The sequence below is a fragment of the Ciona robusta genome, chromosome 14 (genome assembly GCF_009617815.1).
Source record: "Ciona robusta chromosome 14, ASM961781v2".
NCBI classification, from domain to species: Eukaryota; Metazoa; Chordata; class Ascidiacea; order Phlebobranchia; family Cionidae; genus Ciona; species Ciona robusta.
Genome location: NC_143248.1, coordinates 5509987 through 5536853, shown reverse-complemented (window position 1 = coordinate 5536853; position 26867 = coordinate 5509987). Strand labels below are relative to the sequence as shown.

At 36.7% G+C, this 26867-nt stretch overlaps 1 protein-coding gene across 2 annotated transcripts; it reads left to right on the top strand.

The window, feature by feature from the left end:
• The first annotated feature begins 81 nt into the window (after positions 1-81).
• On the top strand, positions 82-26216 carry LOC149725350 (uncharacterized). Of its 2 annotated transcripts, none has more exons than XM_089892417.1 (19): positions 82-764; positions 10103-10231; positions 12925-13087; positions 13728-13848; positions 14171-14355; positions 14646-14722; positions 15279-15365; positions 15700-15880; positions 16382-16482; positions 17020-17125; positions 17929-18018; positions 20155-20255; positions 20602-21405; positions 21736-21805; positions 22338-22739; positions 23291-23465; positions 23938-24439; positions 24917-25083; positions 25331-26216. In XM_089892417.1, exons 1-19 carry the CDS (start codon positions 693-695, stop codon positions 25464-25466), a joined length of 3669 nt encoding a protein of 1222 aa, XP_089748543.1. In that variant the 5' UTR covers positions 82-692; the 3' UTR covers positions 25467-26216. The 2 variants fall into 2 exon arrangements, with proteins under 2 accessions (XP_089748543.1, XP_089748544.1); XM_089892418.1 differs by lacking the exon at positions 82-764 and adding an exon at positions 9335-9685.
• The last annotated feature ends 651 nt before the right edge of the window (positions 26217-26867 follow it).

Below are 26867 nucleotides of genomic sequence, written 5' to 3'. Positions count from 1 at the left end.
TGTAACTGTGTAGGCGAGGTTTTACTGTGCAGTGTTCCTAGGGAAATGTTAATTTTGTTTACAAGTTTTATGCCAAACCTCATTTTCAATCTTAACTGCCAAATGTGCACTGGTGCGTAAAGAAAAAGTTGCCGGGGGTTTTATCAGCTGTTACTTCGAATTTTGGGTGCAGAACCTCGGTGTAGCGAAGTGCATTGCAGCATATATATATAGAACCACATCAAGACGTTACATTGCATATAGATTCGGTAGGTCAGCTAACACAGAGCTATGCTAGTGTACGTGTAAGGTTATGCAAATATGTATAAGGCGAACGGAATATGTGTAAACAAAACGTAGGTCTTCCTAATCGCGATTGGCTGAAGCATTACTGTTAAGTATGCTTCATTATATACGTTTGTAGGCTTAGTTATAACTCTGATGTTACGTGAAGGATATTTAGGTTGCATGTGTGGTAACAGTGGTAAGTCTATATTGGTAGCAACTTCCAACTAGCAACCGTGCACAAGGTGTATGAAACAGAGCATCCATGTTATAACAACTGTCGTTTGCCTGTGAGGACAAACAAGTTGCATTCATTCATTCACCTAATTTTGAAAGCATTTTCAGGGCAACCAACCAAAAATCAGTGTTCAATTATAAAATTTATTTAAAATTATAATGTTTGGATATTTGTGAGGATAACTAGCATTATGAGCAATGGGGGGGTTATGCTGTCTGGGTGGCTGAGGAAGTCACCTCCTGAGAGGAAACTGCGGAAAAATGTAAGTTTTATTTATATAATGTTGAGATAAAGTTATTTATCTGTTCGAATATTTTGTAACATCCAAAGTTGTGTTCACTTGGCAATAAATGATTTATTCATTCATTCATTTATTTATTCATTTATTTGCTATTCATTTACATTAATAAATGGTATTCACTATTCATTCTTGTTTTCATAAAATAAAGAAGGTTTTATTAATTGAAGTAACAAACATATTGGAATTAGTAGCAAAAACAAACGTTTAGGTGTTGAGTTAATTATTGAAACCTTTCTTTTGTTACCAATTGTTACCAGTATTGTCACTAAAAAGTTTTAGGTTCAAGGCTTAGTGATAGCACTTGTTTGTGGAGGAGTGTAGAGTGAGGTGTTATAATTATTACTACAAATTTATGTTGATTATGATTACCCAAGCGGTTAATTACTCATCCAAAACACAAAGGTGGCATTTAGCTAAGCATGAGGTATACTAGGCTACTATTGGATGCATGGGCTATTATTCCTACTATTCGGTTAATATGTTAAAATTATTATAAAACTTGTTTTGCCCCAGTTTTGTATTTGCTTAAACAGCTAGCTGTGTATCTGCTTTTTGTTTATATTTGTGATTCAGATTAGTAACTGCTTTGAAATGTTGGTATCCAAATGCAGGGTTATTTTGTAAAAGAAATATGTTGGTGTACCTTGCACATAACATAGTGTAGAAATGTCAACTGTGTTAGAAGGTGCTCATATAAAAAACAGGAAACAGGAGTGACAAGTGACATCATATATTTTATTACTCCAGTTTTAAGTCTAAAACAGCTTTCATCTGTTGTGTCTATACAAACAAGCAGAGCCAAAGTATATTGCATTCACCACATTAATCAATGAGGTTCCCTATGTTTGACAACTATGAGTGTAACTGTATTTTAACAATGTCACCCCAGATTTTACTAAATATTCACAAAAATGTGTTGCCTCAAATCACAATAAAATAAAAGTCACAGTAAAATAAATTTCCTTCCAAAAATAAATATTTTTTGCCCTTGATCCCCACTGTTTTGTGGTAAGCCTGTTTTCATTTCCTGTTATGAGAAATAATTATTTTGCTCTCTTCCTTGTGTTCTTTAATAATCTTGTTTGTGGCAAAACCTAAGGCTTCCTTCCTTTTGGAATGTTACATAAATATTAATTGTGTTTCTACTTTTTATTTATACAGCTAGATTGCAATACATGGGAGGGTGTGTTGTTTTTATCACCAGATGGCTGGAACCTTATTTTTATAAGGAAGTGAATAACGTAGGTTTTGGGTCAATTATCCTAAAATAAACGATAACTCTTGTGTGGGTGGGTGCATACATGGGAGTTTGTGGCAGTATTTGCCGTAACTTTTTTAAGTACCTATGTCAATTTTTAGTTATACAATTAATTATTTTTCAAAAGATTTTGTGTTTTTCGTATTATTGTGCCATTTGGGTATTATTTCTGTATAGTGCTGCTACTATCACTAATATATATATATAGGTGTTATGTTGTTTGCATTTGAAACCATATTAACAGCTGTGAAAATAACCGGTTAGAGGTTACTTTTGTTTTGGTGCCAATTTTTTATGATTGTACCAACTAAACGACTTCCACTGCGATTATTATAGGCTGGCAACTAATATTTGTACAATAGCATGTGTATACACCAACACCCAGTATTATAAACATCAATGGCCAATATTGTTATCTATGCCTGGTCATATAAATCTAATCTAATCTACATATATCTTAATGTATATATGTTGAAATTACTTGCATTTTATGGCGTTTTAATGTTTTTTTTGGCATTTCTATTTTAGGTGCATTTTTATAACTATGACATAAGCAATTTTCTTAACCGGCTAATTATAAATTATGATGTCAGCAAAATGTTTATAATGATGTTTTTGGTACCAGACGTAACATTGGTATAAATAATAATATTATTATTAATGTTTAAGCCAAAGAACCCAATTTGTTTAAACTATGCCTGGTATAATATCCAAAATTATACCCACATTTCGCCAGCTTTGCAGTGTTATATTTATGATGATGCCTTGTCAAATGGAAGTTAAAACGTTTGTTTCATAAAATGAATATTTTTTTGCATTTAAGTTTGTGAAGCATAAACTACATGAGTGAGAACCAGGAAATAGCAAGCGTAACTCACTTTGATAGTTTCTGGTCATTATTTTACATGAATGAAATCTATGATACTTTCCCATATGGGATGTGTGGTCTATGTTATCAAACTTGTTTACATTATTAATGTGTATACTATGACTATGATATGTTCAGTGAATCTGGCCCTGATCTAACACTCATATTGTTGGACGGTTCTCGTTGTATCATAACAGAATACACCAAGTGCTACTAAATATGCAGCAAACAAAAATCAAGTCCAACTAAAGTGTAGCCTACCAAAGAAAGTTATATCTCATTAAAAACATTTTATTATCCATAAATTTCATTTATTTAGAGATGGTTCGTTATTTAATATATTGCGGTAAAACAGATGTCCTGTAAGCCTAATACTTTGCATGTTTAATCTTCTCGTATACAGGCAGGTGCATGAACCGCATGTGTGACTTCAAAAAGCAAAATCCTTTTTTAATGAAGGTCAAAAAAATTAAGTTCCCAGGCATGGCACGAAGCATTAAAGGTTCATGTTGTTTTATCACTTCTATATTTATCTACTGTTTACAACTGCGTGGCTGTGTGGTTGTATAATGGTTTCCTTCGCTGTCTTGTGTTTGTACAACTGCGTGGGATGCTAGTTTATTATCGAGACGATTTAGAGTGAATGTTTATGGATGCTGTCAGTTGTAACATGTTATGTGGTGGTGTTGTTGAACATACATGGTGTATTCACACCTTATGCTCACTGTCGAATTATAACACAGGTGTCTTTTTATACACCATACACACATGGTGTATTCACACACCTTATGCCCACTGTCGAATTATAACACAGGTGTCTTTTTATACACCATACACACATGGTGTATTCATACACCTTATGCCCACTGTCGAATTATAACACAGGTGTCTTTTTATACACCATACACACATGGTGTATTCATACACCTTATGCCCACTGTCGAATTATAACACAGGTGTCTTTTTATACACCATACACACATGGTGTATTCACACACCTTATGCCCACTGTCGAATTATAACACAGGTGTCTTTTTATACACCATACACACATGGTGTATTCACACACCTCATGCTCGCTGTTGAATTATAACATGGATGTCTTCTTATACACCTTATACTTACTGTCAAGTTATTATTTCTTTTCTTGGTATATCTTCATAAGTTTTCCTACTATGACCACACATCAACGTAACAATCACCACGAATAACTTCAAAGTTCATGAACCTTTGTCACGTGTTATACTTCCGTCAATCATTCCTATGACATCACAACCACTTCTGTTAAAACACAATGTTCGTAGAAACACGTGGTTTAACTTTCGTGAACAAATAACATGGGCGCCACACTAATGCGTAGTTTGTGTTGAATAAAAACATTTGTTCTAATAACAGCTACCGGTATAACGCGCTGGTTTGTTTTGATACCAATTAACAAAAGGAACTGAAAGTAGTCTACGATAGCATAAAGATGAAACTAAATCAACTGCACAACTTCTGTTCGTGTCTCTGCTTACGGTAGCGCAGGCTACGAAGAATTAATGCCAAATGTTGAAACGATGGGATATAGCGACGAAACGACAGTTAAAATCATATTTTATACGCGGTATGACATTGGTTTTAATAAAATTTACGTCAAATTTGTTCCACAGAAGATCGGTTCTTAAATTACAACATGCGTTGTTACAACATCAGTATAATAAACACAACCATGATCCACAACTGAAACTGTTTTTAATTTTCAATATTTCTGTTCGTTTTCTGGTTCAATTTTCGGTTCCAAATACCAGAATTTTTTAACTCGAAAGCGAAAGTTTCACTTCATGTTGCAACTTCATTTTGTGCCTCGTATTAACAGTGGTTTAACTAACTATATCATTTAGGCGCAGCTGAAGTCGTCGGTTCCAATTTGGACAACCGAAATGCCAGAGTCGTATCTTTTAACAAACCAATAAATAACCGGAGTTCAATTTTATTTTGTTTCAAGAAACTTTTAAAAACGTCAAGCCTTTAATTCGACAAGTGAATATTTCACGCATATTGATCTAAAATAGCAGTTTCCCTTATTTGTGCATCGTATCGACCACGCTCCAATTGAAACAATTTATTCGAATTCAAAGCAAGGTCCACCAATGACGTCATCATGACGTATGTGACCAATGACACAAACCACGTGATTGGCAAATAAATGCGAGATCTAAAAATAATTTTCTTTAGAATCCGAAAGCGGTACGAAGGTGGTTTTATATGACGTCATAATCACAAGTGTTTAAATTGCTGAGTTAAATGTTTTAAATAGATGGTATTGTTACGTTGTATTTATCGCTTAATATAGATTGTTTTGGCTGCGTTTCGCTGTAAAGATTATATGATCGCGACTAGCGAGTTACAATTGTATGCGGCGATGCTTCTAAGAAAAGCTAAAGTTATATGAGCCGTGTCACGAGCGTTATCGGTCGTTTATATCCTAGCTTAAACGCAGCTGTAACGCTTGTGGTTGTAACGACTACAAGCTATTAACCACTGAATTTATAATAAGGTGGTTGAATTAATATGGTTTTATTATGTTGGGGTAATGGAGTGGCAAAATCTCAGGCCCCACGACGTGCCTCACTATACGATGTAGACCATTATCGAATTGGTATAGTAGGGTGGGGGAAGATGGGACACCTTTAACACATAATTTCCAAATAACCTGATCGTGTTTTAAACAAATAACAACGGTCTGTGGAAGTCGTGAGGATACGGTTTCATAATTCTTTGATGTTCTTTGTTTACTACCAAGTGGAAAGAGAAAATAAAATAAAAAGGTGTCCCATCTTCCCCCACCCTACTATATAATAATGAAAGCATCTGTACAGAACTAAAGTTAATGTGCACGTAGACACAACCTCACAATTGGAAGATGATTTGTAAATATTCCTAAGGTCAAAACGCGAGCCATCTTACCCCAACCTATTATATGTGAATACGCTTCATTAACAAATACTTCAATAATCTTTAATATTTCCCGGCGTCCGACGCGACGATAACAATCATATATATGACGTCATAATAACGGCGATTGTTGCTTTATTCCGGAACAAACAAATTGAAAGTGTCGCCTCGCGTCTCAAACCTCGTGACCGACCACGTGTTCGTCGTCATTATGACCGAATAAGGCGATGACCCCTGACCCTTCTAGAACGATTGGAATTTCAGAAATTTTATTCTTTGTTAGACCGCCCGCCACTATTATGACGTAATAATATCGCGCTGGAAACTTTCCACCTCGTTGGGTTAATGACGTCATAATAGCCCACTTATTTGCTAACAAAGCCATCTTTCCACACTAATGGACACTCGATTGTTTTGTATTAATTCATTCGGTGACGTAACAATGTTGGTATAACCCCCTACCACCATGTAAAACACGAGGGAACTAACCAAACCATTTATTTAGCGAGCGTGGGCGTACAACTCTCTTTTACCAGCCTGCCCCGTTTTCTAAACCGCCTCCTCGCTGTTTACTGAGGCGAGCTCTATTTTCGTGTCTAACTAACGCGGATAGTTGGTAATATGACCATCAATTGAAAGAGTAGGCAGGCAGTTTAACTCTTCATAAACTGACCCTTATACGGTTTAGTAAAACTTACGTTTTTATACTATAGGAGCAAATTTGTATTATACATTTTGTCTGGTTGCAAGGGGAACAGGATAACGCAGTTTCAAGCTTATTTACAACAGTTATAACTTGTTCAGAAAACTAATATTAGCATATTTGTCTATTTAAAGTTGTTATTATTTAAAGTAAAAACCTAGATATTGTTTTGATGCAATAATGCGTTTTAATGATTCATTTTGTTGATTGTGACGTAATATTGAGGTGATTGTTATGTTATATTGTCTATTACTAAGTATTCTAGTTTGGTTTATTATAAAAATAATGGAAAAAGCTGCTGATCAAGTAAAATATCGATAAAGACTATTGGACCGAGATGCTCCATTGTTATTATGACGTAACCTATTGTTATAAACATTCGCGTAACTGGGGCCATTGTTGTTTATCAATCACCGTAAACAAAACACACTATGACGTCATAGATCGTCCGCAATGGGATTTATAATAAAAATGGTTCTACAGCTTTGTAGGCGTTATATAGAGTATTTGATTGTAGGTATAAATTATTAATGAAGTTAGTTGCGTATTGTGTATTATAGTAAGCGAAAGTCGAGATATAGAAGATGCAGTTTTCCTGAGTAAATGCATCGTTTGTATTTCGTATTGTGAACGCGACGTGTTCACGTAACCTAATTTCATTTATTCTTTTGATTTAAAGGTCATTTTAATTAACATAGCGAGTAATATGGTAATTAATAGCAAAGCCAAAGTCGATAACACTATAGCTGGCAGAACGTTGCTTGTTTGTGTATTAGAAATTAGACCAACTGTGTCTTAATTGCTATATCGCCTCACCGTAGGACCTTACCCATATGTAATAACATATTCACAATCCACAAATAGCTCATAAGATACCATGTAACAGATTGTGGTGTGGTACACGTATTTTAGCTTGAGGTGCTGGAACTACCAGACCATAAACCGGTTTCGTTGCTACATTGACTCAATTATTGAAAACAACATTAATTTATTTATCATTTCGCAGCAAAGATCAAGTAATTATAGTAAGGAGAAGGGAATTAGCAGCAAAACAACTGTTCTTAAAACACGTTAAGGATGTAAACTAAATATAACTAGAAAGTTTTAGGTAAAATGGCGACTAAACCCAATTTAATATTGACATAAATTATAAACGTTAAAAACACATGCGTACTATTTCTTATTTAAAAAGCCGTACATAGTTCAGCTCAGTTTTTTATTTAATTGTTCCTACTTTCTAAAATTAAACGCCGGTCGTTATTATTACGTCACAGTGCACGTGATGGTTTGTTACGTCACAGCGATTGCTGCAAACAGTCGCGACGTCGTCTCGTCGCATTGTAAACATTGGCTTATCACGTACGGAGATAAACGTATTAGAGCAGTAGTGGTGTCTTATCCATATTACAACTGTAATTACATTACACGGTGGATGTATCTAGTCTACATTACACCATACATACATGGTTAGTTAGGAAAATATCTTTGCATTAGTTTGTTTACATTTATGGTTTTACGTGGCACTTGAATGTACGAATTTACCGGTTTTGTTTCATTTGAAAAATGTTTATTCTTATTGGTAAAATAACTTTGTTAGTTATTCTTGGTTGCTACTCCCATACCCACAGTCGAGTTGCTGAAGCTATTGCAGTGTGTGGATAAGCAGACATGACTTTTGATTGGTTTGGTCATTTATACCCTCGTGGGTTGGAACTTGGGTGACTTCAATAAAATTTAGTGATATGTTTGTTCATTGGCTTTGTTAATGGTTACTTTGTATGTGTAGCGTGTCTGTGGTGGTACATTATATTTACCGTTGACAGTTGAGAGTTTACACACTGTAGGGCATAGGGGGTGATTCATATAATGGTGGGTATAATGAACACTTTAGTTATTCTGCCGTTGTTGCCACCAATGTTTTCTAAGAACTTATGTTGTGGCTGTTAGTGTAACAATAACTGTGGAAAGTTTTGTTACATAACATATGAAATGTTGGTTTCAATAAAATTCACAATAACTTTTATGAGCAACATTTGTGGAAATTACATTAAAATGTAGGACCTTAGTTTTGTGAAAAAAATGGGCATGTTTGTACCAGTTTTATGGCAATTTAATATAACAATACTGCTTAGTTAGACTGTAATAATGTTGCGAAAGCTGTGGTTGTTGCTTTCAAACATGACCTTCAAGCTCGAGATTAATCCTTGATAATGACTTATTATGGCTGGCAATAAACACGAACCTTTTGTGATATTTTATCACTTTCTCCTATGTTTAACCACACCAGCATACTTGGCGTTCCGTGCTGCTCCAATTTATTGGCTGAGCACCACGAGCTCCACAGTCAGGGTGATATGTTTGTACAGGGCACTTGGCATGGTATAGAGCATAGGAGTGTACACCTTTGCAAGGTAGTCAGCCTTTATGCTCCTTAATAAAGTAAAAGTTTGACTCAGAGATTTGTTCAAATACTTAATGCTGTTTAAAATGCTGAATCAATTTGTAAACTAAAATGTTAAAGAAGTTGGAATATATTATAAAAAAGTTTTTACATCAGAAAAGTTAGTTAAAAAGTTAAAAAAGATGTGTTTTAAAATTGTTAAAAAGTACCTTGTTTTGGTACAAATAAATGTTATTTTATTTTTATTGTAGTGAATTACCACATATCTTATTGGTTTCGTTTCCTGACAAGAAACATTATTACTTGTGGTTATTTCAAGGTCTATTATAATTGTTGTGGTTGATATTCACTGTAAATTGTGTTAAATTACTAATAAGATTGATTTGTAATTCAGGAAATTGTATTATGTTGAAATTTAATCTGCTGTGTTTAGAATTAAGATAACATGAGCTATATCTACCATAATTAGTTAAAATTAAAGTGGTTTGGCATGTGTGAAAATGTAGCTTAGGTTTAGACATTAGCATCATAATAACTAAATACCGGGTTTGAGGTTCTAATACCATTGTAATTGATGTGTGTACGTGTTTCTTTAGGCGACTCACCTAGCAATATTGCTCCAACCCAGTGGTCACTAAATGGATTATAGCATCTGGTGTGTTGGAGTAATGGGCGATCTCTGGCTTAAATCCCAAGTCCCATGGCGTGCCTCACTGTAGGACCTCACCCATATAGAATAGAATGTGCATATACAATATTGGGGTAATGGCCAACTCTGGCTTAAATCCCAGGTCCTATGGCATGCCTCACTGTAGGACCTCACCCATATAGAATAGAATGTGCATATACAATATTGGGGTAATGGCCAACTCTGGCTTAAATCCCAGGTCCCATGGCATGCCTCACTGTAGGGCCTCACCCATATAGAATAGAATGTGCGTATACAATATTGGGGTAATGGGCCAACTGGTTCAATCCCAAGTCCCCATACTTTATCTACTGTAGGACCTGACTCATATAGAATAGAATAAAGAAAACCACTACTACCAATGCAAACTGTTACATTATGTTGGCCTATACAAGTATGAGTGTATGAACCATACAACGTATATAATACATCCTTACATTCCAGGCATGGAAGAAACGATGGTTTGTCCTAAGATCAGGTAGATTATCTGGTGACCCAAATGTTTTGGAATATTTTCGTCATCAAGGCTCAAAGAAACCAATTCGTGCGATAAGTTTGGATGAATGCTCACAGGTGGGGTGTGTGTTGCATAGATGTAATGTTCATTGGACGATAAGGTACAACCTATTTCAAAGCTATTTATTTATAATGAACTTAATGAATGATTGGAGCAATTCTGCGGAATGAATTAGTTAAGGAAAGACACAATAAACGAAATAGTAGAAAACTACATGCATTAAACGCACAACTGATGAATAAGTGGTTGCATCACCACGATTGGGGTTCATGGGCGAATAATGCCGTGCTGAAGCGCGTGTGTGACGTATGCACGTAGAAAGACGGTATTCGTCTATTCATTTGGTGACATGTCACCACAATTTTCGTAACATGGGTGATATCATTTGTTGTAGAACCCAGTTTTTTACACCTAAAACAGTACACAATCTTGGGGTAGTGGGCAAACTTAAGTCTAAATACTAGGTCCCCTGGCCAGCCCTGTCATAGGACTTTACCCATACAGAATAGAATATTGTCAAAAAAAACAGTTTCATTCACGCCAGTTCAACTTGAACACTTTTCATCCATCAATGTCAGTCATACATGAGGATCTAAGATGATTAATCATACTTCAATGTCAAGTATTGGCTGGAGCATCAATTTACAAATCGATTGACCCTTTAACATGCGTCGAATGTAAAACTAAACTTATTTATCAGTAACTTAAGGGTAAAATATTGGCAATTATACATTTACGCAGAGAACAATAACCAACCTTTTCCACACAGTATCCAAATATTCTGATTATGTTTTAAACAATTAACGACAGTTTATGGAAGTCGTGAGGATACGATTCTATATTTCATTGAATGTTCTTTGTTTACTACCAAATTGAACAAGGAAATAGAATGAAAAGGTGTCCCATCCTCCCCCACTCTAATATACATATATATGTATGTGGTGAATATAAACGTATGGATCAGCATCATAGTTGTGTTGTTGTGTTGTTTCACCTGACGTACGGACATACCACTTGGCGCCCATATATCTTCACGTTGTCAAATTTTCCCATGAAAAGTCTCACAAAAATTTTAATAAATGCTCGTTAAAGCCAGCGGTTTAAAAATAACAAAGAAGTGCTGTATGTCTGTATTTGTATCACTTTATTAAAAACAGCCTAGAGTACGTAGATATTACTTTGCAAAATTATTTTATTATAACAATTTTAATTAAAGCCAGCAGTTTAAAAATGATTAGTTTCATAAAATTTTATAAATCTTGGTAAAGTTGAAAATGATTAGTTTCATAAAATTTCTACCATAAATAGTTTTAAAAATGATGTTCAAGCCAGCGGGTTAAAAATAATTAGTTTCGCTCAAAGCTCTAAACAACATGACCATTTATGGGCCCGGTGTCCGCACACCGGCAGATTAACGAGAAGATTTTCCAAATTTTATCATAATGATGGTTGGCCTGATAAACCTAACATGTTATACCTCATGTACGTTGCTGCATTTTTCTTGGATTAACTCAGTTTGATAAACAGACTGGTACAGCATACTTCGAGGTAATAGTTACCTATTAATAGCGAATGTGTTCCAACCGCTATAGCCTGGTGGAAGCTAATCACTTATATCCTGGGGCAGAGAATAAAGCCTTGTAAGACTAAACACGAGTGGTGCCGAAAATAAAATGGCGTCGCAGAAATTAAGTTATGATATCAGAAAAATAGTTAAAACGCATTTGAAAATTATCTTTTAAGATATAAATATGAGACTGATAATGCAAGTTATTGTTGAAAAATCTCTTTATTAGTTGGACTTTTGTATGCTGCGTATTTAGTAGCACTTGGTGTATTCTGTTATGATGCAACGAGAACTGTCCAACAATATGAGTGCTAGGAACCAGATTTAGAAACATATTATTTTTAACTTATTTTAATAAAAAATGAAAACATTTTACTTGGTATAATAAATTAACATTTCTTTTACCATTGTTTATATTTTACATTCATGTAGTAGCAAGGGCGGCGGAATATTTTCTAACAAATCATTTTTCATCCGGCATCACTACAATGTTACGGCTGGTGCAAAGTTGCAAATATTTATTTATGTTTACGCTCGTTACAAGCCCTGCTACTACGAGATTTGGCCAAGCACTGGATCCTTCCATCTAATATTATCATAACCCTCCCAAACAACCCATATGTTTACATAACACCTTACCCTATTAACAACCGTCTATAAATAACCTTAAGCTCCTCTAACCTTCCGGAAGTTTCCAAAATGTTTTTTTTTTCGGCGATTTGGTTGATCTTATCTTTAGATTCTTTGAACTATTTTGCCAAGCGCCAACCGTTTTTCTTTTCGCCACTGTATTTAAGATTTCAGAGAAATTTTTTTCTTGGAAAACATTGTTATAAACGCATTCTATATGGGTGTGATCCCACAGTGAGGCACTGGAGTTTAGGCCAGAGTTAGCCTATTACCCCAACTTTACACACTAATGATAAATTAATGGTCACCAAATAAATATTAGACTTTGACCAACATTTTGTTGAAATCCTTTTCTGAAGTTGATATTTAACCTGTAAGCCGTTAAAACTCGGCAGCGAGCATAAGCTTAAGCAAGGGCCTGACCAGAGTACGCCATTACCTCAATTATGCCTTGTAGTATCTTGTGGTAGAAATCTAATAACACTGCTGTGGAAATAAAGTTATTATACCATGCTAAGATTATGTGTATCAATGGATTCTTTTACTTCACAGATTGATGCAAATGTTCCTGTAAAATACGAACGCAAAGATCCCTCACACCAGTTTGTGTTCGACATCGTAACTAAATCAAGAACCTATTATTTAGTCGCTGAAAGTAGTTTAGAGATGACGTCTTGGGTTCGATATTTATGCGATCTTTGTGGATTTACTCATGGTGGGTAGATGGTTTGTTTGCAAGTTTACTGCTTTGTATGAATCTATATATCACTGTAAACATTTTACTTCATTATGTGCAATGTATACTCATTATACACCAAGTCTACTCAGTCTTTTACACTTATGATCCAAACACTACTGTGGTACCTCACCCATACAAAATAGCAATTTGTTTAGATTTTAGCGCAGGGAAAGAATAATTTTTATTCAAATCTGGTTTGATTATACAAACAACAACGTTCCCTTCATAGCTTAAGTTCCCACAACAATGTTATTTATAAACCACACTATACTCCCATTCAAATAACTTCCTTTCCGATCCCAATATTGCTTTGCCTCCCACCTTCCCACACACTTACACCATGCTCACTATACAACAATTTCTGTTTTACTAAACATCCTAAAACATCCCTATTTTACCAACTTCTGTTTTTTTTGTTTTTTTTTTCTACTATTCTAATATTTGATTATTTGTTATTATGTTTACTGAAATATAATACAAAATAAAGTCATTTTACTGTTTTTAATACTAGGCATATTCTATTGTCCGCTATATTAACATACACATGTATTAATAAACACAAACTCCCTGTAATTATATATATATATATGTTGCATTAATAAATACAAACCCACAGACAACAACGAGAACCAACAAGACCTGGGTTCACAACAACAAACGTTCAAAGCGGTTCAACCAATCAGGAGCCCAGGATTGTCGCAGAATGGGGCGGCTGCGTTGCTTCAAAACGAGGAACCGTAAGTTGGAGGGATGCCGTTATCTATGTGTGTAACTTGTTATGTGGTGGGGCAATGACAGTCGTTATAACACCGGTGTTCTGTTTCATACACCATGTGGTAGCTTACGTGTTACCATGTATGTAACTTTGTTGGTGAACAGTGTCTATAGTCTATACACAAACAAGCAGAGCCAAACTATATTGCATTCACCACATTAATCAATGAGGTTCCATATGTTTGACAACTATGAGTGTAACTTCTCCTTAACAATGTCACCCCTGGTCCCCATGGTTAACACGTTATATCATGTGTCGTCTTTAACTAAGTCACTTTACCCCAGTGAGCCTGTTGGTGGGGAAGTCCCGTTACCCCTCCCCCGGCCCCCAAACACCATCACCCACCGCTCCACCATCATAAGACGGGGGGTGGATTCCAACGGGAACATTTATACGGGTGAGAAATCACCCACGGAAGTGAACGGTGCGAGTATGTCATCTGCTGGGTCCGGTGATGTTTCTATAGCAGGTGAATATTATTGTTATGATGTATATAAGTCATATTTACTGTTGTTGAATTGTTATAAACCTGAAGTACATATTACACCGACAGCCCGACGTTATATTATATTCTAAAATTAGTTTAGATCACGAAACTCATGTTATACATGTGGTCATAGGTACCGTTTTACAGTACACTGTTATAGCACTATTACAGTAGGCTATACCCTGATAAAATATTATATACTGTTATAAACAAGGTGTATAGTTTCCAATATTCTAAGTCTGATATATACCTTACTATACCTGTACTACTAGGCACCCCGAAACAAGCACGAAAATATGAAACCAATGAACAAAATGGTTACAGTTACGCAGTTGAGCCTGCATCTCAGGTTTGCGCTACTTAGCATAAAATACACTTTAAAAAAGTACCTAAAATGTTTTTTCACTTACGGCTTAAGCTTATATAAGAAATTGTTTTGTTAACACTTTGTAAAACTAGCTGTTAAAAATACTGAAGTATCGGTCAAATTCAACTTAACTTATATAAACACCTGTGAAAAGTGTTGCAACCAATTCAAGGTTATTGTTTTGTTGACACTTTGTAAAACTAGCTGTCAAATGTAATACAGTGGTGGCTAAATACAATTTAACTTATATAAACACCTGTAAAAACTGGTGCAACTAAATAACTCAAAAGTTTTACAAAACTTATATAAACGGCTGTGTTTTTTAAAGTGTTATAGGAGTCTGTCAAGTAAACCAAATACTTGCCAACCTGTGAAAAGTAGTTGCCTTCACATAATAACACATAAAAACCTGTAAAAAAGGTGCAATAATTTAGTGTTGTTTAAACACGACCAAATCGTGCAAATACTTTTTTTAATTACCTGTAAAAAGTAGTGCCTTGACACAATACACCTAATAACACATGACCCCACCCCACAGGGCAGCTCATCAGACTACCTTCTACTTACCGATTGCAATACAGTGGATACGACCGATAAAGAAGATACTGCGTTGTTGAATCCGAAGGTACAAAGTTTGTTAAGAACAATTTGGCGTCCAACTTTATATGGAACCAATGTAGCACTACTATGCATGTTTATGAAATAAATTTATATTATCCAATATTCCATTCTATATGGATGAGGTCCTACTACAAGACACACAAAAGAACCTTTGTTAAAGTTTCCTGTTTTTTATCTATTCTATATGAGTGAGGTCCTCCCTTGCGACAGACTGTAGGCATTAAAGTTATTGATATATTTATTGATTTAATCTTGTTTCGCAGTTTTACTTTGTATTTATTCCTTTTTTTAAAAACATTGATTTATCCTGACTTTGTTTAATATTAAAATATTCTTAGTTCACTGAGCGACGGACGTCAACTGACAGCGTGTTCACACATGATGGCGCTCTCACCGACAGCGGTAACGATGTGGTGACCGACCAACCGTTACAATCTCCGCACCTCAGGTTCGTCTCCAATATGCGGAAACATCGGTTGGACTCGATGCCAGATTGCCCCCCACCCCTGCCACCATCAGGTAAAGGGGTTTATATGACTATGTGTATCATGTGTTCATCGGGTATAGCTTTATTAGATGTATCTACGTTTCTATACCACCACTATATGGTGCGAGATGTTTATAATACAAAGTGTATTAGGTTACAACAACAATAATTTTATTATTGGTATGACTATGTGTATCGGGTGTTTATCAAGTTGTGTGTATTATAAAAGTGATTATACCTACGAGATAGTGTAATATTATACCCAACAACAGGGTGCAACAAAAGTTATTTAGCTTGTTAGTTCCCCAGGATAATGAACATTGGTGTTAAAATAAACCCTTATATAAGTATAAAGTATAAAGGTAAAGTATTTATAGTTATCTTACAAACCCCTTAATAAACATTAGAAGTTGTATTATTTAAACACATGAATTTAGCCCGCTGACTTAATTATAAACGAATACTCAACCATACATATGTAGCTCATACTTAATCACACTAGTTATAGTAACTAACTTTACCTCCCCACCCAGGGAACAATCGTCCCATTATCAACACAACGGACGAACGAGGATATTCGTTCCCACCAGATGACGAAGATGAAGTTAAAGACGCGAGGAAGAGATCAAACATGGTGGGTGGCTGCACTACTTATCATTGTACACTATGTGGGTGGTATTGGTACTAATTATTACATACTATGTAGTTAATTTCACTATACTATGTCTATACTTTGGTAGTATCACAACTATTCGTTGTATAATATGTGCACAGCTGCACTACTGATCATTGTATAATATTTTTGGGATGGTCACTAGTCACTACTATTTATTATATACCACGTGGTTAATTTCATTTCAATTCTTTACTGTGTATACTATATGTGGGTAAGGTCTTATGCCATGGGACCTGGGATTCAGACCAGAGTTGGTCCATTACTCCAACATTGTATATGCACATTCTATTCTATATGGGTGAGGTCCTACGGTGAAGCATGCCATGGGACCTGGGATTAAGGCCAGAGTTGGCCCATTACCCCAACATTGTATTTGCACATTCTATTCTATATGGGTGAGGTTCTACAGTGAGGCACGCCATGGGTCCTTGGGTTTAGGTCCGAGCCAATCGCCATACGGGTTTTACCACAATAATAATATGATATCCACCACAGTCAAGCCACAGTCATGGTCTTTCCCCGATCGATGATGATTTGAATCGAGTTCCGCTCAATCTACAACGGGAGTTCCTTGTTGACGACATGGGGAACCCATTACAAGGTAAGATAACTGGACAATAAGCATGAACCTTAACCACATAGATCTTACTGAACTATATCTTAAATTGAATTGTAATAAAATTGTCAAAATTTGTTGGTACGTAGTACTCGGACTTTGTATATCTTGCTAAATACAAAACAAACCAATACCAGCAGATCATGTTTTGAACATTAAAAGTTCCAACAAATCATAAATCACTTCAATTACAAATTAACTTACCTAAATAAAAAGTAAAACAGCATTAAAATAAAAAATACAGCGGTTGAAAGAAAAAAATTGGTCGTTATTGCCTTATTGGCAAATTTCTTGGCTGGCACTTACCTTTTTTTAACAGTGACCATGATCTGTATAACTTATGCCCATATAAGCATTCACTGCGTACTAAGTGATAACTTTGTATCTGAATCTATTTATAAACCTCTGCAAATAGTTTCCCACAAGATTAAGTCTGACTTCTTTCCATCCAAATATAATCCCATGATATTACCTCGTGGTTAATTACATGGTTGTATTTAATCTATCGCTTGTAACTGACAAACCTTCATAAATTATTTAACATTTTGTGCAAGACTTATATCTGTCCAACAATGCAATATATGGGGACTTGACTGTATATTGATTATTTAAGACAATTTATTTGTGTTTGGATTGAGCAGCTTTTCTTTTGGTTTTCCATTAATGGAATTATAGCAATTTCCAGATATATCTGGGCCACACTTTGAAGTTAGCAATCAAAGTTATCTGTTTTTATTAACCAATCAAATGATACGGTTGTTTTTATTAACTAATTAAATCTGTTCCAGGTCACATGGTGCGTTACCCAGGTTACAGTCGAAACCAGCCAACCGTATCATCGGGCACGGAATATATTAACACCACAACTGCTGTTTCAGGTGAGGGTTTCAATTACTTGTTGTATAAAGAGGGGAATTGGCAACAAAATCACGGTCTTAAATCACTCGAGGGGCAAAAACACGATGGAGCATGTGTAAATAAATGCAAACAAGCGTAAAGCTGGTAAAAACAAGTGTAAAACGAGGGTTAAAAACAAAATGGAGGGTATGTAAATAAAAAGTCTGACTGCTAAACCCACAGTACTGTATAAACTAACTCATAATTGAAATAAAAAACAATCTTTATGTTTAAACAATGCTTCTTAACCTCTGGTTGGTTTTCATTCAAGTTTGTATAACATTTTATTTTCAACTTTTACATTAACATTATTACAGTGTTTGTATAACTTGCATAAGACTTTAGTTTGCAAAGTTTGTATAACACAAGATTGATAAAGTGTTATTGTAACAGTTGAATTATTTTGTTGTATGCTTATAAAGGTTGGGTAAAAATTGTTTTAGAAACAATGCTTGGTACTTCGGGGGCCACAAGCTAACCAGTCTTTGTATAACTTGCATAGGACTTTAGTTGACCAAGTTTGTATAACAATATATCCAGCAACACCTGTTGATATTTCCTGCCCCACTTCCTTAATGTGGAGGGAAGTGTTGGGTTTGAGGTTTTTTGTCAGGGAAGTTGTTCTGCTTAGGTTTAGGGGGTTTTCCTGGTTCATAAGTTCTTAGGAAGCTTCCACTTTAAATGGGAAACTTTGGTTTCAAGTGATTTAAGGTCAAGGTCCTACTCTATGCTATGAAACCTGGGATTTCCAGAGTTGGCACATTATCTTAGTTTTGAAGAACTGGTGTAAAGGTTTCCTTTGTATAGATGCGGATTATTTGTGGTTAAAGTTATTTTGCCTGCGCAGGAAATAAGGTTCAAGTTGGAACTTGAGTTTTAATTTTTAATTCATAAGTGTCTGATATAAAAATATCAATATTTTTGTAAAATGGGACTCTTGTAAAACAAATAAAAATACCTCTCTGTAACATAAGTGCCAAACTTTTTAAAATGGTTCGCACATAGTTGTGGGGTAGGCCTGCCCATCTTGCCACCCCAGGTTTGTCGCCTTTTACAAGTGCCCTGCCCATACCATTTGGGAAACACAGCTCTACATGATGAATAAATTAAAAATTTCTTGTAACCAAATCTTGGTTCGTATTTCCCCACTAGCTTATACTAAACAAGATTAAATACTTAGAACCTGAACCGCCATGCACAGATTATAGCAGTAGAGATTTAAATTAAGGTGTTGCCAGATATTTTTCTCCCAAGTTTTTATTTTATTTTTAGTATAAAGTTTTGTTGGTAAAACTTTTGCAAAAAAAAATGGTAAAAAGTTGGTCAACACTGCTTACATTGTGTCAAATATGCAGCCAATTATCTTGCATTGCATCATAGTGGGCTAAGCTATTAATAACCCCCAATGTACCAGCAACATGTAGGAACATTAAACACAAACAAACAGAACATAAACCATTAGAATCTAATAACCTGGTTACCTTTACTTCTGTCTATTCTTATATAGTAGGGTGGGGGAAGATGAGACACTTTTTCATTATATTTTCTTGTTTCATTTGGTAGTAAACAAAGAAATTTTAAACAATTATAAAACCGTATCCTTACGACTCCCATTAACATTTGTTATTTGTTTAAAACACGATCAGGATATTTAAATACCAGGTGCTAAAGGTATCCCATCTTACCCCACTTTACTATATATGGACTTATATAACTGTGTCTCATATTGTTGGTGTTTTTTACTTTATATTTGTATTTAAGTAATTTCATTTTTTTATATCATTCTGAAAGAGATCTTCTGGCAATTTTTTTTATGTGACTTTAAAGGACAGAAAATTCATCTCCCAAATGCCTAGACAGGGTTTACTGTTAGTGGTATGGGGTAATATGGGACACATTTAGCGTTATATCCAAATATTCTGATTGTATTTCAAACATATAACAATGATCTAAGGTAGTCTAAGAATATGGTTTTATAATTCTTTGAATGTTCTTTGTCTACTACCAAATGGGACGAGAAAGTAGAATAAAAATGTGTCTCATCTCCCCCCACCCTACTATATATATATCTATACCAATTTAATTGAACCATCAACATATATATATTACTTTTACAGAAGCTGGGTTTGGTAACTTCCCCCCTCCCCGCTACGATTACCCGATACAACAATACCCCGTACCTGGTCGTCCATTCATTTCACCAACCAACAGGAACGAGGTAAATTACTTAATGGGCAGGTAATGGGCGAACACTTATTTATATCCCGGATCCTATGACATGCATAGACAGTATTAGATTGTACATGTACAATGTTGGGGTAATGTGCCAACTCTGGGCTAAATCTCAGGCCCCATGACGTGTCTCAGGACCTTACTAAAGTAGAATAGAGTTTAAAAAGAAAGCAAAACTATACTGATATATGCTCCCCGTCCCGTTAACAATGCTGCTAAATTATTTTTCCACTTAATCTAAACAGTTTAATATAAAAGATCTTTTTTAATACATCATACTTACATTTATGACACATATTACTCCACTATTACATCACAATCCTACATTCCAGTTTCCCCAAGGCTTTATGACATCACCAACCTTATTAAACGGGTCACAAAGGATCAATTATGACACGAACCAATTCTCACCCATGTCATCAGCCTACTCCTCCCCCAAACACCAATACCCCATGTATGGTTCACCCTTGTCCAAGTCATCCATCCATTCATCGGCAAGCACCCTCTCCCCACACCACCATCGCGGATCACCACAGCGTATGCATGACCCACGGGCTTCCCCTGCTGGTGCTTTTCCTAAGATAAGAAGGAGTTCCAGTGTTGGGCAGTTGGAACTTGTAGCGAATGAATTAGCTGCACAAACGGACCGACCGACCCCAACTCACACCCGCCGTTGCTCTATAGACAATCGTAGAAACTTTTACACCTCCCAACCATTCTACCAACCCCCACCATTAGGGGTTTTTAACGAAGGCCCCAAGTCCAACCCCCCACCCCGGCCCCCTAAATCAGACGCTGCGGTTAAACAAAGCCGTAACCCGGGGGTGCAGGAATCACCCGTGTTCGTGCGTCGTGAATCCAATGTTTCAGTTCAAGCTTCTAATTTAAGCAAGAGCTCGTACAGCACCTCACGCACACAGAGTTCCGATGGCAGTGACCCAGGAGTTAAGCCACATATTGACCCCGACGCAGCCCCTGTTTCACCCCCACATACAACCATACAAGCCAGCCCTAACTTCCCCTTACATAGTGAAGTAGTGGGCACGATAGACCTTGATATGGATCCATCTGTATCGCCCATACATTCAGCAATCATCAAAACCATCCCCATCCAACCAACACATACGGATGCAAAGGTAAAGTTTAATTACATCTTATTACTGGATTCTTGAAAAAACCAATATTCTTCGATTTTAATGTTTAATTAATAAAAGTCACAACACACCTAAATTCTCCGAATTTGTTTGCAGCACAAAAAAATCATTAATTTTTCTGCAACATATGCTAAAACTGTAGGTACTTATTTCATTTTTAGCCTATAATAATGTAGGGGTTTTCAAACTGATTTAGACCACAGCCTACAAAACACTTATATTCTCTAGATGAGTTTACGACTCATTCTGGTCTGCTTAACCCAACCTATTATAAATGTGTTAATGTACTAACAATATAAATTTCCATGACAGATGAATGGTGATTGTGATGTCACACATCGCTCTGTGAGCAGCAGTAGCACTGGCAGTGGAACAACATCAGGTGAATGATTGATTATACATGGTTTAACACAAGCCAGTTGGTTCATCAACATTGTACATGCACATTCTAATCTATATGAGTATGGTCATATGGTGGTGCATGTCGCGGACCCTGGCTTGGCTCAAAGTTGGCCTATACCCCCAATAACTTATCCTTACATGGTGGGGCAACAACAGTCGCTATAATACAGGTGTTCTGTTTCATACACCTCGTGCCTGCTTACAAGTTACCAAGTATGTTACTTTGTGGGTGATTGTTTTATAAATCGTGAACACTTTGAGCAACCCATTATGACATCATAACAACATACAGTACGGGTACGGTGGGGAAAGATGGGACACCTTTGGCATGTAATACTCATTAGTGACCACTGGGTTTGAGCAATGTATGTTAAGTCTTGCCCAAGGACACATGCACTAATTATCGAGCATCGAACCCATAACCTCCAGTTACAAGTTTACAATGCAATGCAACTATGTCAGTACCTAACTACTAAGCCACAAAGCACATTATGACATCACATACCACGCAGGTTCATCCCGAAGTCGATCACCCACGACAGAACATGTGACCCATCGTGCTCACGACGTCACAAAGACAGATGGGGTAACCCCCCAACCAGATACTTCACTGTACGATGTCCCAGGTCCAAGGAAAAATACGGAAGAACCAAGAAAAGATATTTTATACGACACACCTCACCCACAAGGACAAACCAATGGCACCACGCCCCCTAAAAACCCACTTTATGATGTTCCTGTGCATCACAATGTCCTTTATGACGTACCGGTGTCAAAAGGTCATGTACAGGACAAATTATACGACACACCAAACAAAACACCCGATGCAAACAATAACGCTTCTCATGCTTTGGCTCCTATTGATGATAAACTAAGTTATGAACCAATGATGAACCAAACAACACCTATGTATGGTAGGTTGAGGTTATAATAAGTAACTACTTAACAATGAATGAATGTAACTTATTTTATCCTCACGTGGCTGGAAAATGATAGTTGTTATAACAAGGGTGTTCATACACCTCGTGCTAGCTTACAAGTTACCATGTATGTTACTTAGTGAGTGATTATTTTTTGGGATATATATCCTATTTATGTTTTTCTGTGAGGCTTAAATGGGATTTATGTCGTAGTTGGTAATTACCCCAACATTAAACATTCTACACAATAAGAGTTGAAAATTGTTTCCTGAACTGACATAGCATACATGTTCTAACTTTGTATGTGACATGTAACCCCAAAACTTTAAAACAGAGGTGACATATGTTTTAGCATCCTAGTATTTTCCCTAAAACAGATCTTACCCTGCTGTTAGGGGCCTATACAAACAAGCAGAGCCAAAGTATATTGCATTCACCACATTAATCAATGAGGTTCCCTATGTTTGACAACTATGAGGTTTACTGCATTATAGCAATGTCACCTTAAGTTTAATTTAAAATTAAATTTCTTCCCATCCTTCTAGACAACCAATCGTCCTACACATGCATGGCTGGAGCCACCACGTTAATTAATTCCTCCCCATTTCCAACTTTGAACAAATGTTCGCGCTCCAACGCATCGGAACCACCACCAGTGAAGCGTGACTTGAAACCGGGGCGTCGAAGTTTGGGGTCGGACAGCGGAAACTCTGAAGGAAGGTGAGGGTTTTTTGTGGGTTATTAGAAGCTTATATTGTACATATAGGGGGTTATATTTGTGTGTTGGGTTTAGTGGTTCTATTGTATTACTCCAACATTGTATAAACACATTCTAAGGAAAGGTAAGGGTTGGTAATATGGTGTGTAATATGGAAGTTGTGTTGTGGGGGGTGGGGATGTTTACATTCTACTTTATATGGGTGAGGTCCTACAGTGAGGCCAGTCATAGAACCTGGGGTTTAGGTCAGAGTTGGCCGATTACCCCAACATTGTATATGCACATTCTATATTACTTAGATCCTACAAGATAGGCCTCCAATTCCCTGGCAAAATAAGACCTCAACATTAACAGAATAAAAAAAGAGTTTAATTGAAGTAGTTTGCACAGTAGTAGTAACTGACACCACATATATTCCAGTTCTAACAGCATATATGTTTACCCTTATATTGACACCACACCTATATATTCCAGCCGAACCATCCATTCACGAAGTAGCTATGAAGACTCGTTCAACACTCCTGAATCCTCGCATAGAAAAAGTGAAGCTGTATTCACACAAACCTGTCAATCAAATGACGTCCCCGTCTCCCCACCCCACACTATAGTCATGCATTCATCTCCCAACACCCCTGTTATTGGGTCGCGTCTACTGCCCCCAGAAAGGCCCCCTAAACACCCCAGTCAAAGCTCCTTATCCCCACGCACCCCACCCTCTAATATACCCGGGAGAGCTTACCCTTCTTATGGCATGGATCATATCCAAACCCATTCCATCGACAACCAGATCCATAGGAGCCCCTCGTTAACCCACCACGGCCCCAGGAGGTCCAACCCCTCATTGGTCCCCGGTCGACCCCCTAAGCCATACAACATGACCATGCAGACCCCCCCACCCACAGCCACGTGGGACGATGGTTATAAACAACGTCAATACCAACAAGCTGGAAGAGGAAGGAAAACGAACACTATGATGGTAAAATTAATTGTAGTGGCATTTATCGGAACAAAGGGCCAACTCTGGTCTAAATGTCCGGTCCTATAGCATAGCATATCATATCATGTTGTGGATTTAGACCAGAATTGGCCCATTACCCCAACATTGTCTATGCACATTTTATTCTAAATGGGTGAGGTCCTAAAGTGAGGCATGCCATGGGACCTGGGATTTAAGCCAGAATTAGCCCATTACCCCAACATTGTCTATGCACATTTTATTCTATATGGGTGAGGTTCTACAGTGAGGCACTCACCTGAAAAAGTTGGCCATTACCCCAACATAAGTAATATTAAATGTTATATTGTGAGAATCTGGTGATACGAGAATGTAACAGACAAAAAAGTCCAGTCGATTGTTAAGTTAAAGATATATATTTTGCCAAGTGGCATCGTCAATCTAATATTCAGATAGAATCAACGTTATATTATATTTTATCTTAACCATGTGTTTCAGACCTCGGAGTTCGCCATGATGTCACATTACCCGAAGCCAGGTGCGGTCCCCCCACCTCCCACAGCTGACCCCCCACAAATAACTTACGTTGAACTTAAAAACTTCCCAACAACTGGAGGGAACGCTTCCAACTTTACAACGGACCAACCAAGTGGGGTCGGGGAAAGGTGGGTTCGCGTTAATGGTTAAATGTATCTTGTTTATCCTTGTGTGACGGGGCAACAATAGTTGTTATAACATCGATGTTCTGTTTCAGGCAACGCGTAGGTATTGAGCCAACTCTGGTCTAAATCTCAGATTCCATGATATACCAGTACTACCCTGCAAGATCTTGCCCATATAGAATATAATATAGTAATTAAAGAGTATAAAACTATTAAGACCAAGTATATTTAAACTGTCCTTCCCATCCAGGCCTGCTAAGACGGAAGAGGTTGTGGAATACTTTAAACTTGACAAAGAGAAGACACAAGCATTGGAGAGGACCAAGCTTGCTTTGGAACAAGAACAAAAAAGGGGTTCTATTGATGTTAGAAAACCTGGGAAATGAAGTGGTTTAGGTGGGGTTTGAACCTGGTATCGTATGGTTGTGCTGGCCTTCAAAGAGAGGTGGAATAGACCATGGAGTGGATTAGCAAACTGACCAGTTCGGGATTGAAACACAAGCAGCCACTTTTGTCAAACCAAATATTGTAGCTTGTAGAACAAGTTACAACCCCCAATAATTCTACAAACCCACAGAAAGTTCCTGAATACATAGTGGGTTTTATGGGATGGATTAACTGTCATGGCCAGGGCTGGATTTCAACCAGAACGCCAATCCAGAAGCTCAATAAATATTTAAGTTACTGGAACGGTGTTCTGGTAGTTGCGTGACAACTTAAACCCAGATTGCATTAAATTGAATTGACTAAACAGCTTCTAGTTTTAAAAAAAATCTATCCCTGGTCATGATATACAGACATATGCATGGTGATAGGTTGGTGCTGTTTACATTGAAGTGAAATTTTATTTTTATCTGTTGCCATTTTAAGCGAGGGGCAAAGTGCAATGTTGGGTGCATTCATTCCTGAGTTATTACGTCACAATTTATTACAATGTCGTTTATGATGTCACTATCACATGATGTCATAATAATTGTTACGTTATAAATGATTTTGTTCCTCTTGTTGAGCAAGTCGATTTAAATTGGAAGTTTTTGAATCTTTGCGACCCCTGTTCGCACTGATACCGCTTTGCCGAATCTGTTCCAGTTTCTTTTTTTATAAAATTTAAATCGAATAAAATGCTGCAAACCTTTGTTGATTGTGTTTCATATGCCTCATACATGTTACTTGGTACATATGCAACTTTGTAAGTGATTCTGGTAGTGTCGCTACCATTGTGGGTATATTTGTCCTTAAGCAAGACACCATAAGCAACTTTGTGGGTGATTGTTTTTATGTTTGGCTGACAACTTGGACCCATTACTGACCACGGGGTTAGAGCCATTGCCGTAAATGACTTGACCAAGGACACATACGCATATTTTTACGGTTGTAAGACGTCACTTATCACGTGACAACCAGCCTATTTGATTCCAAAGTCGGGAGGCCTCTCTCGGAATTAGGCTTGAAAAACGCTGTGGAAATAGGAGAGAAGTTAGAAGAAGGTTGTTATGTTATTCTCTGCTTTGGAATTTATCATTTTGGGACACGGTAGTTTAGGTTTACGTGCGAATAAAATATGAATGTATCTATATGTGTTAGGTTTAGTAGCCACGCGTTTAAACCTAAAGTTATCTGTATACCATCTTTATCTTCCTAAATAAATAACTGTTAAATATTCTCACGTAGTTCTCACGTAGCGGGCAACGACAGTCGTTATGTATATCGTTATAACACGAGTGTTCTGTTTCGTAGTGTTTCATACACCTCGCACCCGCTTACGAATTGCCTTGTTTTATATATAA